Source organism: Anguilla rostrata, chromosome 9 (genome assembly GCF_018555375.3).
Source record: "Anguilla rostrata isolate EN2019 chromosome 9, ASM1855537v3, whole genome shotgun sequence".
Taxonomy (NCBI): Eukaryota; Metazoa; Chordata; class Actinopteri; order Anguilliformes; family Anguillidae; genus Anguilla; species Anguilla rostrata.
Window position 1 is genome coordinate 36,954,131 of NC_057941.1, and position 14,299 is coordinate 36,968,429.

Here is a 14,299-nt window from a genome sequence, read left to right on the forward strand (position 1 = left end):
TTTACTGTTCAAAATGTTTTTGACTCAAGGGTGGATGGTAGAACTAAAGATCATTATCAACAAGTGGGAATTTCGAGTTTTCCGTGAGTGCAGTGGTGTGGGTGTGGAATGGGCACGTAGAGACCAATAATTTATAACTGGGTTACAAGCATGACCCTTGGACCATTTTGCATGTCAGATGCCAAGCTTTTCAAGTATGATGGATTACACATATAATTTAGTAAATATTACTTACTGATGTGGTCTCTGTGCAATATCAGTAACTCCTTGGATTGCATTTCACAGCTTTTGGATTTGAACATTTTTTCAAGTTCCTTTTAATAACATTCTCGCTTTATAGCCATTTTGGGCTGATTTGCGCTATAGGCTTTCTTTTCTTACTTGCATCATCAATAAGAGTGAATGTAAAGGTGAATCTGTGAATGACTAGAAATTACTTTCTATAGGGTGATATTATTATTGATATCCATCCATCCATTATGTTTTCCCATTTACCCTGGATACCCAGGCGAACATACGAACTCTATGCAGTGGAACAGATGCTTCACATTGGGTGTCATTGGCTGATTGTGCAGCAGGCATTCTGGCATTCTGGAATTTATATTTGAATTTATATTTATATTTTTCAAATTATGTTTGCTTTTCTATATTCAGGACTTAAAATTTTCAAAAAAATAATGCCTTTAAAATAAGCATAAAAATATGCTTATTTGTGTCTCATGAGCACTCTCCATAAAGAAAATCAGTACCAGAGGGAAGTAGAAACCAAGCATGATCCAAGATAACAATGCCACCAAAGGGGGGAATGGAACAACTTGGACAAAGCCTGCAGCAAGTGAATGACTGCGCGTTGGCCGTTATTGTACATACATCATGATATGTATCGGCCTAAGGCGTTCATCATCTGGATGGAGATTTATCCTGAGTGAAACGTGGCAAAGCTGTACAAGTGGCGCATCTTCCTCGATGAGCTGGGGAAGGCTCGTAGTACCGCATAAACAACGGAGGCAGCACATGCCAAGGATCCCAGCCGCTGCAGCCACTGTGAGGGAGATCGAGGCTGCACCTAGTACACCAGTACCTGAGGAAAGTGTGTGTCTGTGTCCGCGTGCATGCGTGCCTGTCAGGGGATCGGGATCAGTTAAAAGACTGTAAAGTAATCATCTTCCTAGGTTGCTGCTGGAAAAAGAAGTGGAATGGGTGCCAGGTCTGCATGACGTCTAGATGAGCACGACATGTGCGACATGAATAAATTAATTTGCACAAAGCACACAGTGACGACATGATTCTAGTGTGCTGTGTAGACAGATGCACACACGCCTCGTTCATATTGCTCATTTCTTGTTCATTTTTGTTAATATCTGGTTCTAAACATTCTAAAAATTGCATAAATGAAGTTTACTTTCAATAAAAATTTTCTCTCTTTTTGCTTGATTTTAAAGTGAACGGGACAATCTGACCCTGAACAGAAGAGGTGTCTCATCTGTACATATCAATATCACCCTTATGAAAAGCAAAAGTTCAATATTAAAAATTAAATGTCATGTAAAACTAGTGTATTTTAGGTATTTTCCAATATAAAGAAAAAGAGTTTGAACATGTATTTTTCATGAATAACGAGTTGAACTAATGAAACCATGATCTGTGAGAAATGAATATCACCATTGCAATAAATGTTGATTGAATTGATAGTAATTAAATAATGTTTATTAGGAATATTTTCTGACATTTCGATGGACACATTGACCAGGGAATAAGTGTAAAACTGTTAATACAAAGTGCCAAACTCTAAATCAGATGCTCAATTTTCTGAACAGAGCCACCTACTGTTACTACAACGTTCAAATGCTGATTACTACAAATGCAGATAACAATATCAACAAGTGTTTGTAACCATGTCCAATAACATTGCCCAGGTGAGTAGCATTGCAACACAATTGATAATCTCGTCACCACTTCATAAAAGGCTGCGTTGAAACCTGAATGACAGTTTCTGACAACATGGAGCAGGTCGGGGAGGTTGAGGTTAGTACCAAAGAACATGGTCTTGAAATAGGTTGTGGTAGTGGTCGTGGCCAACGCGACAGAACAATTGTGTGCACCGAACTCCCAATTCTTATCCCCATCAGCCTGTAGGTGGACGGTATATTATTATTATTAATGATTAAACCTCATATCATCTAATCTAATGTTTTGTATAATACCTTCTTTCATATAAACATAAGCGCTATACTGCAGTCTATGACAGGGGATGCTTGTACATAATTTAAAATACTTATGAGGATATGACCATTGCACAAGTATTGTGCTGTTGTATTTGAAAATGCACCAACAATTAAAATTCAATGATGAACATATCCACTGTTCTGCCACTGTTCTTCATTTTGATGCTCATAAACATAAGCAGACTTTTGTTCATTGCCATTTGAGCAGTACAAACTAGTATTATCAAGTTAAACACTATGTTAATCCACATGACAATTTATTGATCATATTGTATGAATCCTGTGTGATTTTGCGATATAAAATGTTCTAACCATCTATTTTTGGAGCAGAAGCAAGGCTTCTTGCTTCATAGCAAACCACAAAAACAATCAACCTATAATAAAAAGCACTTAATCGTCCCACGGCGCAACTTACTTCCGCAGACACATTTTACCTGGGACCGCCTGCGAATACGTCCCACAAAACGTCCCTCAATTGTCGTCCGTGAGTGACCACAATTTGCCATGCATAGCCCCCGGCGCGCAGGTTCCCCGGCGCGCCGTGGGAAAAATGATGCCAATTATGTTTCAATTAAAAGGGACAAAACTACAATCGTTTGTATCTCATTTACAACAAAAGCATTTTAAAATCTTTAATAATAGCAAAGGATAATGCACCAATTTATGTGAAATACGCCCTCGAATTTTCAAACAGATCATTTCTAAAATATAGCATTTGACATTTCCTAGATTAATTAATTCATCATTCATTTGTGTGTCCAAGAGATGGGTAGTTTCCCTTCAGAAGAAAGACTGATAAAGCTACAAAATGTAAACAGGACTGGGAGAAAAAGGCAGACAACAGAATAAAAGAAGACAGCTTTATCAATGCACATTTATTTACTTGGATTTATATTTCAGAAATGAAAAATACACTCTGACCAGAGGCAAGAGATTTAGCTTTTTCAACATAAGCACAGCTGTCAAGTCCTAGCATAGTCCTCAACATACATGGTAATAGAGTGCTTAGCAATGAGAGAGGATAGGCTGGTGACAGAGCAGGGTCAGCGTCTTATGTTCCGTGACTAGGCACCGTCTCGTTCAGGCACTCCTCAGTCACGCCCTGTGCGGCGAGCTCCGACAGCACATTGTCCAAGTAGTTGGGGTCTGGGTAGCCATGACCGGAGATGTTTGACATCATCTCTGTCTTATGGTGAATCTCATTCCACACCACGGTATCAGGCTCCCCGGTGGTGCTGGAGGTGCCAACAGTGAAGATGAGCCTCCTGGTCCAAGCTACTTTCAGCAACTCCAGTACCTGAGGGGGACAGAAAAACAAAGATGTGAGCAGCTATCTTCAAGACACACGGTCTCTCATGACCTGTTTCACTTCAACAACTTCAATGCTTCAGCACATATTTCACTGCGGAATTTGAATATACGTCTCGTAAACATTTTAACAAGGTATCTTATTCAACATATGAAAAGGAAATAGTCTGTTTCCAATCATTAATTCCACTTCTGACACATTCTAGAGGACCCTAGGTAGCCGCACAAAAAGTGAGAACGATTCACGGTGGAATTTCATATTAAAGACCCTTTGAAAATATTACGAACTAAAACAAGATTACTCAGAAATGTATTAATAGAAAACTGACTGTTTCCAATCACTAATTCCACTTCAGGCACATTCTAGAGGACCTCAGGTAGCTGCACAAAAAGTGCCAGAACGATTCAATGTGGAATTTCATATTAAAGACCCTTGAAATATGTTATACAACAAAACAAGATATTATACTCATAAAAATAATAGACAACTGTCTGTTTCCAAGTACTAATTCCACTTCCGAAAGATTCTAGAAGACGGTATGTAGCTGCTCAAAAATTTGCATAACGTTTCACTGTGGAATTTCATAATAAAAGCCCTCCAAATATATTATACACTAAAACAAGATGGTCTACTCAGAACATTATTAAAAGAATACTGTTTCTCCGATCACTAATTTCACTTCTGACAAATTCTACAAGACCCCAAGTAGCTGCACAAGAATTCTGAGAACGATTCACTGTGGGATTTCAGAACGAAGGCCCTCCTAATATGTTATACAACAAAACAATGTTCTGCTCAAAAAATTACTAAAAGAAAACTGTCTCCTCTTCACTAATCCTTCACTAATCCTACTTCAGACACATTCAAGACCCCAGGCAGCTGCACAAACAGTTCCAGAATGATTCACTGTGGAATTTCAGAATAAAGACCCTTTGAATATATTGTAATAAAATTATAATTAAAAGAATAGAACATCTTTTCTGAGTACAACATCTTGTTTTGTAGTATAACATTTTCAAAGGGTCTTTATTCTGAAATTACACAGTGAAAAGTTCTGGAACTACCTAGGGTCTTCTAGAATGTGTCTGAAGTGGAATTAGTGATTGGAAAGTTTCCAGTTAATTTTCTGAGCAGAACATCTTTTAGTGTATAAATATATTTTAAAGGCTTTTATTCTGAAATTCCACAGTGCATTGTCCTGGAAATTCAGAGCCAGTGGAATTCATTTGGTGTTTAGAACGATCAATACCGTATTTTGTTTAAAGCGACGGCAAACCGCGTTTTGTCGACGCATTTTTCAGTTCTCCCAAGTGGAAAAACCTCATTACCGTAATAACTAACGTACGTGTACCCGCAGGATAAATAACGTGGCGGCTGGCTTAACTGTGATTTACGAAGTGGCGGCTGGCTTGACCGCATTGAGTAGGGGGAGGGAGAAACGAACTGAATTTGTAATGATAGAAGAAATTACTTTTAAAAAATGAAAATAAAAAATATTGCACTTTGTATTTCCTTAACTATACAAGGTAGTAAAAAAGTGGCCTGTTTAGCGTTAACACCTACATGAAGGACTCTGCAGCTGAAGAACATGCATTCCCCATTCACTTACCCACAGGCAATGACTATCTTCCATATCATAGGTCACCAGTGTCGGGGAGGACTTTAACTAGTATGCTAGTTTTTCAGCAGTTTGCTGGTAGTTCAACTACATTCAAATTTGTGTAGAAGTAGTTAACTACTTTTTATGTCTGAGGTGCCGTTAATTACAGGAACTACAGCCAACTACCAACTACTGCCTCCATCTCTTCTCTCTCTAATCCTGCTTGGTGAGAAGTACTCTACTCTAGTATCCTACAGTATTGTAGTTTCACAAGCTACCTTTCTCATTCGGGTAGTTGTCCTGTAGTTCAACAACTTGCAGTATGAAGCAACTAGTAGTTTGAACTAAACAATTCATTCAGAAATTGTGAAGTGTGGTTGACGCCAATGCAAAGTCGACTTTCTGTTGAACAGAGGGAACAATGCAATGTTGCAGTAGGAGGTTGCAGGTGTAGCTAGGCTGTTGCTATGGAGGTCTAGGCGGTTGCTAGGGTGTTGCTAGGTGGTTGCTATGGAATTCTAGGTGGTTCCTAGGGTATTCTAGGTGGTTGCTATGGAGTTGAAGGCAGTTCCTAGGATGTTGCTAGTGGTTGCTTTCGAGTTCTAGGTGGTTGCTAGGGTGTTGCTAAGTGGTTGCTATGGAGTTCTAGGTGGTTGCTAGGGTGTTGCTAGGGGGTTGCTAGGATGTTGCTAGGTGGTTGCTATGGAGTTCTAGGCGGTTGCTATGGTGTTGCTAGGTGGTTGCTATGGTTCTAGGCGTTGCTATGGTGTTGCTAGGGGTTGCTATGGAGTTCTAGGCCGTTGCTAGGGTGTTGCTAGTGGTTGCTATGGAGTTCTAGGTGGTTCTAGGGTGTTGCTAGGTGTTGCTAGTGGTTGCGATGGTGTTGCTAGGTGGTTGCGATGGAGTTCTAGGCGGTTGCTAGGGTGTTGCTAGGTGGTTGCTATGGAGTTCTAGGTGGTTGCTAGGGTGTTGCTAGGGGGTTGCTAGGGTATTCTAGTGGTTGCTAGATGTTGCTAGGTGGTTGCTAGGGCGTTGCTAGGCTGTTGTTATGGGTTCAGGTGGTTGCTAGGGTGTTGCTAGGTGGTTGCTATGGGTTTAGTGGTTGCTATGGAGTTCTAGGTGGTTGCTAGGTGTGCCAGGCTTGCTATGGTGTTATGGTTGCTATGGAGTTCTAGGTGGTTGCTAGGGTGTTGCTGGGGTTGCTAGGGTTCTAGTGGTTGCTAGTGTTGCTGTGGTTGCATGAGTTTAGGCGGTTGCTAGGGTGTTGCTAGGTTGTATGGGTTCCAGGTGGTTGCTAGGGTGTTGCTAGGTTTGCTATGGTGTTCAGTGGTTGCTAGGATGTTCTAGGTGGTTGCTAGGGGTTGCTAGGCTGTTGTTATGGTGTTCCAGTGGTTGCTAGGGTGTTGCTAGGTGGTTGCTATGTGTTGTAGGTGGTTGCTATGGGTTCTAGGTGTTGCTAGGGTGTGCCAGGCTTTGCTATGGTGTTCAGTGTTGCTATGGGTTCTAGTGGTTGCTAGGTGTGCTTGGGTTGCTAGGTTTCTAAGTGGTTGCTAGGTGTTGCTAGTGTTGCTATGGAGTTTTAGGCGGTTGCTAGGGTGTTGCTAGGCATTGTTATGGTGTTCCAGTGGTTGCTAGGTGTTGCTAGGTCTTGCTATGGTGTTCCATGTGGTTGCTAGGGCTAGGGTGTTGCTAGGCAGTGGTTTATGGTTCCAGGTAGTGTTGCTAGGTGTTGCTAGTTTTGTGTTGCTAGGTGTTCAGTGGTTGCTAGGTAGGCGTTGCTAGGGTTGCTAGGGTGTTATGGTTCGGTGTTGCTAGGTGTGCTGGTGTTGCTAGGTCGGTTGTAGGTTGCAGTTGCTATGGGAGTTGCTGTTATAGTGTGTATGGATAAGCGTTGCTAGGGTGTTGCTAGGTTTGCTAGTGTTCCAGGTGGTTGTAGTATGTTGTAGTGTGCTATGGGTTCTAGACGTTGCTAGGTGTTCTAGGGGTTGCTAGGTGTTGAGATGTTGCTATGGAGTTCTAGACGTTGCTAGGGTGTTCTAGTGTTGATAGGTGTTGCTAGGTGGTTCTAGGATTATAGGCGGTTGCTAGGTGTTGCTAGGGTATTCTAGGTGGTGCTAGGATGTTGCTAGGGTTGCTATGGGTTAAGGCGGTTGCTAGGGTGTTGCTAGGCAGTTATGGTGTTCAGGTGGTTGCAGGTGTTGCAGTGGTGCTAAGGTTCTAGTGTTGGGGTTGCTAGTGGATCTAGAGTTCTATGTGGTTACTATGTGTTGCTAGTTGTCTATGGAGTTATAGCTGTTGCTAGGTGTCTAGGCATTTGCTATTGAGTTTAGGCGGTTGCTAGGTGTGCTAGGTTTTAGGTGTGCTAGGTGGTTGCTAGAGTTATAGCGTTGCTAGGGTGTTGCTAGCAGTTATGGGTTCAGTGTTGCTAGGTATTCTAGGTGCTAGGTGTTGCAGGTGGATGCTAGGGCTAGGTGGTTACTAGGTCTAGGTGGGTATGAGTATAGCCGTGCTAGATGTTGCTAGGCTTGCTTGAAGTTTAGGCAGTTGCTAGGGTTGCTGGGTATCTAGGTGGTGCTAGGATGTGCTAGTGGCGCTATAAAGTATAGGCGGTGCTAGGTGTGCTAGGTTTAGGTGTTGCTAGGATGTTGCTAGGTGGTTTTATGGAGTTTAGGCGGTTGCTAGGTTGCTAGCAGTTTATGGTGTTCCAGGTTGTTGCTAGGTGGTTGCTATGGTGTTCCAGGTGGTTGCTATGGTTGCTAGGTGGTTGCTATGGAGTTATAGCCGGTTGCTAGGGTGTTTCTAGGTGGTTGCTAGGTGTTGCTAGGTGGTTGCTATGGTGTTGCTAGGTGGTTGCTATGCAGTTATAGCCGGTTGCTAGGTGTTGCTAGGCATTTGCTATGGAGTTATAGGCGGTTTGCTAGGGTGTTGCTAGGGTATTCTAGGTGGTTGCTAGGATGTTGCTAGGTGGTTGTTATGGTAGTTCAGGTTGTTCTAGGGTTGTTGCTATGGTGGTTTCAGGTGGTTGCTAGGGTGTTGCTAGGCATTGTTTGGTGTTCAGGTTGTTGCTAGGGTGTTTGTGTGGTTGCTATGGTGTTCCGGTGTGTTCCAGGGGTTGCTAGGGGTTGCTGGGTTTAGGGTATTTAGGTTGCTAGGTGTTCTAGTTTGCTATGGAGTTTAGCGTGTAGGTGCTACATTGTTGGTTTCCGTGTTCTAGTGTGGTGTTGCTATGGTCATTGTAGGTTTCTAGGGGTAGGGGTTCTAGTGGTATGGTTCAGTGTGTAGGGTGTGAGGTGCTATGGTGTTTAGGGGTTGCTAGGGTTAGGGTTTAGGTGGTTTCTATGTCAGTGTGCAGGGGGGTTCTAGGGGTTCTGGGTTAGGGTATGGTTAGGTTTCTGGGTGCTAGGATTGCGGTTCTAGGGTTCAGGTATTCAGTGGTTCTAGTTTGCAGTTGCTATGGTATGGTTCAGGTGTGCTAGGCATGGTTGGTTGTAGGGTTGCTAGGTGGTGCTAGGTTCAGTGGTTGCTAGGGTTGAGGTTGCTAGGGTCTAAGGGTTCTAGGTGTTGCTAGGTGTTGCTATGGGTTTTAGCGTTGCTAGGGGTTGCGGCATTGTTATGGTTTGGGTTCTAGTGTGTAGGGTTCTAGGTGTTCAGGTGGTGCTATGGGTTAGGTGTTTAGGTGTTTCTAGTGTTATGGTGTTGATAGGGTTGCTAGGGTTTAGCGTTGCTAGGGTGTGCTAGGTTTGCTATGGGTTCCAGGTGGTTGCTATATGTTGTTAGGTGGTTGTATGGAGTTCTAGCGGTTGCTAGGGTGTCTAGGTGTTGTATGTTGTAGAGGTTGCTGAGTTCTAGACGGTTGCTAGGGTGTTCTAGGGGTTGTAGGGTGTTGCTAGGTGGTGCTATGAGTTATAGCGGTTGCTAGGGTGTTGCTAGGGTATTCTAGGTGGTGCTAGGATGTTGCTAGGTGGTTGTATGGAGTATAGGGGTTGCTAGGTGTTGCTAGGCAGTTATGGTGTTCAGTGTTGCTAGGGTGTTGCTGGTGGTTGCTAAGTATTTAGGGGTTGCTAGGTGTTGCTAGGTGGATGCTAGGGTTCTAGTGGTTCTATGTGTTGCTAGGTTTTGCTATGAGTATAGCGTTGCTAGGGTGTCTAGGCATTTGCTATTGGTTATAGGCGGTTGCTAGGGTTGTAGGTATTCTAGTGGTTGCTAGGTGTTGTATGGAGTTATGGCGGTTGCTAGGGTGTTGCTAGGCAGTTGGTGTTCCGGTGTTTGCTAGGGTTCTAGGTGTTGCTAGGTGTTGCTAGGTGGTGTATGGGTCAGGTGTTCTAGGTGTTGCAGGTGGTGCTATGGTTTCCAGGTTGCTAGGTGTTGCTAGGTTTGCTATGGTATGGCAGTTGCTAGGGTTGCTAGGTATTCTAGGTGGTTGCTAGATTTGCAGGTGGTCTATAAATTATCGGATCAGGGGTGCAGGTATCTAAGGTTGTAGGAGTTGCTGTGGTTTTATGGATATGGCGTTGCTAGGGGTGTGAGGCATTGTATGGTGCATTTGTTCTAGGGTTGCTATTGTTCAGGGTTCTATGGATTCAGGTGTTGCTATGAGTTGCCTTGCGGTGTTCTAGGTGGTTGCTAGGGTGTTGCTAGGTGGTTGCTATGGTGTTGCTAGGTGGTTGCTATGCAGTATAGCCGGTTGCTAGGTGTTGCTAGGCATGCTTGGGTATAGGCGGTTGCAGGTTTGTAGGTTCAGGTGGTTGCTAGGTTTGCAGGTGGTTGTTGGATTGGTTGCTAGGGTTGTTTGGTGTTCCAGGTTGTGCTAGGGTGTTGCTATGGTGTTCCAGGTGGTGCGGGGTGCTAGCAGTTTTATGGTGTTCCAGTTGTTGCTAGGTGTTGCTAGGTGGTTGCTATGGGTTCCAGGGGTTGCTAGGGTGTTGCTAGGTGTTGCTATGGTGTTCAGGTTGTTGCTAGGGTGTTCTAGGTGGTTGCTAGGGTGTTGCTAGAGGGTTGCTATGGAGTTCTAGGCGGTTGCTAGGACTTTACTGAGTCCAATGTCGTGACCCATAGTTCTCTATGACAAACGGTTCAAAATTTATGAAATATCAAACATCGGCCAATCAGGAAGGGGGGCGAGGCTGATCTACACCAATGGACAAAGGACTCTCTACCATGTCCAATGAGGCATTGCACAATTTGTGGGCAATTTTTAGAGATGAATGGCAGAATATTCAAACCTAGAGAGAGACCAGAGTACTGCTGCTAGAAGACAGAGCATTGTGACATCACAAGGCTGAACATTCTGCCATTCATTCCCTATGGGGAAAAATTGGCCACAAAAATTCAAATTTTTCAAAAACCGTGCAACCAATCTTTCCACAAAGTAAAAGCACACCATTCCCGATGAAGCCGCTCGATTTGACATATTGCACGTGTATGTGGTGCGAAAACTCTGGGAGGAGTAGCGGTCCAAAAAATGGGCGGAAAGAATAATAATATGTGCAACTAGACAATTCCTGCAGAAATTGTGAAGTGTGGTTGCCGCCAATGCAAAGTTGACTTTCTGCTGAACAGATTGAACAGTTTCTGTAGTATAAGCAGAGACAGAGTATGCTATACATGCTATAACATCACGTCAACGACTTGATTTGCAACACACATATTCAGAGCTAAATTAACCCTTCATCAATACTTGAGATCAGCGATTTACTCACGGTATGCTGTGACGAGTGACGGCGAATCATAAAGCTAGCTGGCCAGTTCAGAGGGTCTTGGAAAAACCTTATATTTACACTGCACAACCGCTCCATTTTAAAAAGCAAGACAGGGCTAGGGAGATTAATTTGATTGATTTATGGTTTTACGTTAAGTTCAGCTCATTTTTACCATTCAAATAAAAACATTTAACTGTGCTGCAATTCAGAGTTTAATCTGTTACCTTAGATACGAACTCATAGACACAGGATAGTCTATTACGTGTTAGCCGACCCAAATTTCTGGAGTTAGACCGTACCAGAAGCTGCTGCACACGTGTTGTTGACGGCGTTGTTGCAGTTTTAGTACAGTCTGGCTTGTTTGAGAACTCGTTTATTCAGTAGGTGAGAGCATAAGCTTTCTAACCAGGTATAACAGCACCTTTATTTTGGGTTTTGGAATATCGTTTTTTTAGGTCAACCGAAAGTGTTCTCATCATGGCAATACATGGATGCGCTCTTTGTTAGCACTAGCATGCAAAGACGCTGGACCTGACAAAACGTCGTCAACGAATTTGCGTAATATCTTGTGAAATACTATTATTATTGAGGACTTCTGGGTATGCCTAAGCCATATGTTTGTTGATATACCTAGCTGACAGCGTTTTCATTTGTAATTTTTCATTTGGATTACCGTTTTATCGCGTTCACTTCCGCATTCTGCTATCCTTTCTGGAAGCTGGTGAGGACGTACAGCGGAACCTTAGTACAGTCTGGCTTGTTTGATAATTCGTTTATTCAGTAGGTGAGAGCATAAGCTTTCTAACCAGGTATAACAGCACGTCTATTTTTGGTTTTTTAATATCGTTTTTTTAGGTCAACCGAAAGTGCTCTCATTATCGCATTAAAGCCTTTCACTGTTTGTTAGCACTAGCATTCAAAGACGCTGCATCTGACGAAACGTCGTCAACGAATTTGCGTAATATCTTGTGAAATACTATTATTATTTAGGACTTCTGGGTATGCCTAAGCCATATGTTTGTTGATATACCTAGCTGACAGCGTTTTCATTTGTAATTTTTCATTTGGAATACCGTTTTTTATCGTGTTCACTTCCGCATCCACCTATATGCTTAGTGATGGCTGGTGAGGACGTACAGTGGACCGCACCACGTGTGCAAAGCCGACCAATGCTGTAACTTCACCGTTCGCATATGAATGACGTCACCTTCTCCATTCATCTCTATGGGAAAAAATTGGGCATAAAAATTCATATTTCTCAAAAACGGTGCAGCGAAACTTTCCACAAAGTAATAGCACACGATTCCCAAAGAAGCCGGTCATTTTGACATATGGCACGTGTATGTGGTGTGAAAGCTCTGGGAGGAGTAGCGGTCCAAAAAATGGGTGGAAAGAATAAAACAGAATAATAATAATATGTGAGATAATAGTAGTGTGGTTGCCTTAAAGCAACCACACTAATAATAGTAGTGTGATTGCCTAAGGCAACCACACTAACTAGACAATTCCTGCAGAAATTGTGAAGTGTGGTTGCCGCCAACGCAAAGTCGACTTTGTGCTGAACGGAGTGAACAGTTTCTGTAGTATAAGCAGAGACAGAGTATGTATGCTATAACATCACGGCAACGACTTGATTTGCAACACACATATTCAGAGCTAAATTAACCCTTCATCAATACTTGAGATCAGTGTTTTACTCACGGTATGCTGTGACGAGTGACGGCGAATCATAAAGCTAGCTGGCCAGTTCAGAGGGTCTTGGAAAAACCCTATATCTACACTGCGCGACCGCACCATTTTAAAAAGCAAGACAGGTCTAGGGAGATTAATTTGATTGACTTATGGTTTTACGTGAATTTCAGCTCATTTTTATCACGTGAATTTCAGCTCATTTTTATCACACAACTGAAAACATTTAATTGGGCTGTAATTCAGAGTCTAATCTGTTATCTCTGAGACCAACTCATAGACAGAGTAGCCTATTACGTGTTAGCCGAGCCGAATTGACATATTATACATAGTTAGAAAGTTTATACCATTCATTTTAAATACAGCTTCTGTGAATAAGTATCGGCTGGTAGCCAGTAGTACTAGCTTCTGTTGTAACGAGGGGTACATCAACAGACAAGCGGAGTAGTGTACTGTAGCGTTGGGGTGAGAAAATGTTGCTGTGCTACAAAGAATGCGTAATGCATCTATAATGAGACGAACCTTTTGAATACGATGGGATATTACACGGTATTACAAAAGTAAAAGTTGACATATTATACATAGTTAGAAAGCTTATTCTATCACCTGTTGGATCGATGAAGTGTAGATCAAGCCAGTTTGTACTACAAAGTTAGAGAACACCCAACGCAACATGTGTGGTATTACAAGCTGACGTCTTTTTCTGGAGTAAGACCGGACCAGAAGCTGCTGCACACATGTTGTTGACGGCGTTGTTGCACTTTTTAGTACAGTCTGGCTTGTTTGAGAATTTGTTTATTCAGTAGGTGAGAGCATAAGCTTTCTAACCAGGTATAACAGCACGTCTATTTTTGGTTTTGGAATATCGTTTTTTTTAGGTCAACCGAAAGTTTTCTCATCATCGCATTAAAGCCATTCACTCTTTGTTAGCACTAGCATTCAAAGACGCTGGACCTGACGAAACGTCGTCAACGAATTTTCGTAATATCTTGTGAAATACTATTATTATTGAGGACTTCTGGGTATGCCTAAGCCATATGTTTGTTGATATACCTAGCTGACAGATTTTTCATTTGTAATTTTGCATTTGGAATACCGTTTTATCGCGTTCACTTCCGCATTCGGCTATATCCTTCGTGGTGGCTAAGTCGCCAGGAAACCTCGTTTGAACAACAAAGTCCATGCATGTACGTCTTCGTCAAGGTTTTATCTACATTGTGGCATAAATCATTTTAAGTTTACGAATGTGTTTTCTGTAATTACGATGAAATGGGAGATATGCACTGCATCTGGATGCTGAATTCCCAGTAGATAAAGCAGGTCAAAACCTACTGCATCACGTGTGCAAAGCCGACCAATGCTGTAACTTCATCACTCAAATATGTATGACGTCACATTCCCCATTCATTCTCTATGGGGAAAATTCCCCCAAAAAAGTCAGATTTATCAAAAACCGTGCAGCGAAACTTTCCACAAAGTAATAGCACACCATTCCCGATGAAGCCACTCGATTTGACATATTGCATGAGTATGTGGTGCGAAAACTCTGGGAGGAGTAGTGGTCCAAAAAATGGGTGGAAAGAATAAAAAATAATACGTGAGAGGCAAAGGCAACCACACTAACTACTATTTCTTTCAGAGTAGTTTTCCTAACTCTGCAGGCCACACAGTAATACAGAGGAGCACTGGCTTTAGGAGGGCCTATTTCCTTCTGATGACTACAGCTAGCCAGTAAGGCTTATGTAGAATGAGTCCCATTTTGTACTGCTGCTGCCTC

The 14,299-nt window shown here is 42.5% G+C and overlaps 1 protein-coding gene across 4 annotated transcripts in view; it reads right to left on the reverse strand.

Annotated features, from left to right (window-relative positions):
* Positions 1-3,085: 3,085 nt before the first annotated feature.
* Positions 3,086-14,299, reverse strand: part of dtx2 (deltex 2, E3 ubiquitin ligase) — a 52,447-nt gene continuing 41,233 nt past the window's right edge. For all 4 annotated transcript variants that reach the window (XM_064352027.1, XM_064352026.1, XM_064352025.1 and 1 more), the window contains one exon: positions 3,086-3,522. In XM_064352027.1, the coding sequence (XP_064208097.1) occupies positions 3,277-3,522 (246 nt within the window). In that variant the 3' untranslated portion in view covers positions 3,086-3,276. The remainder of the gene's footprint in view (positions 3,523-14,299) is intronic.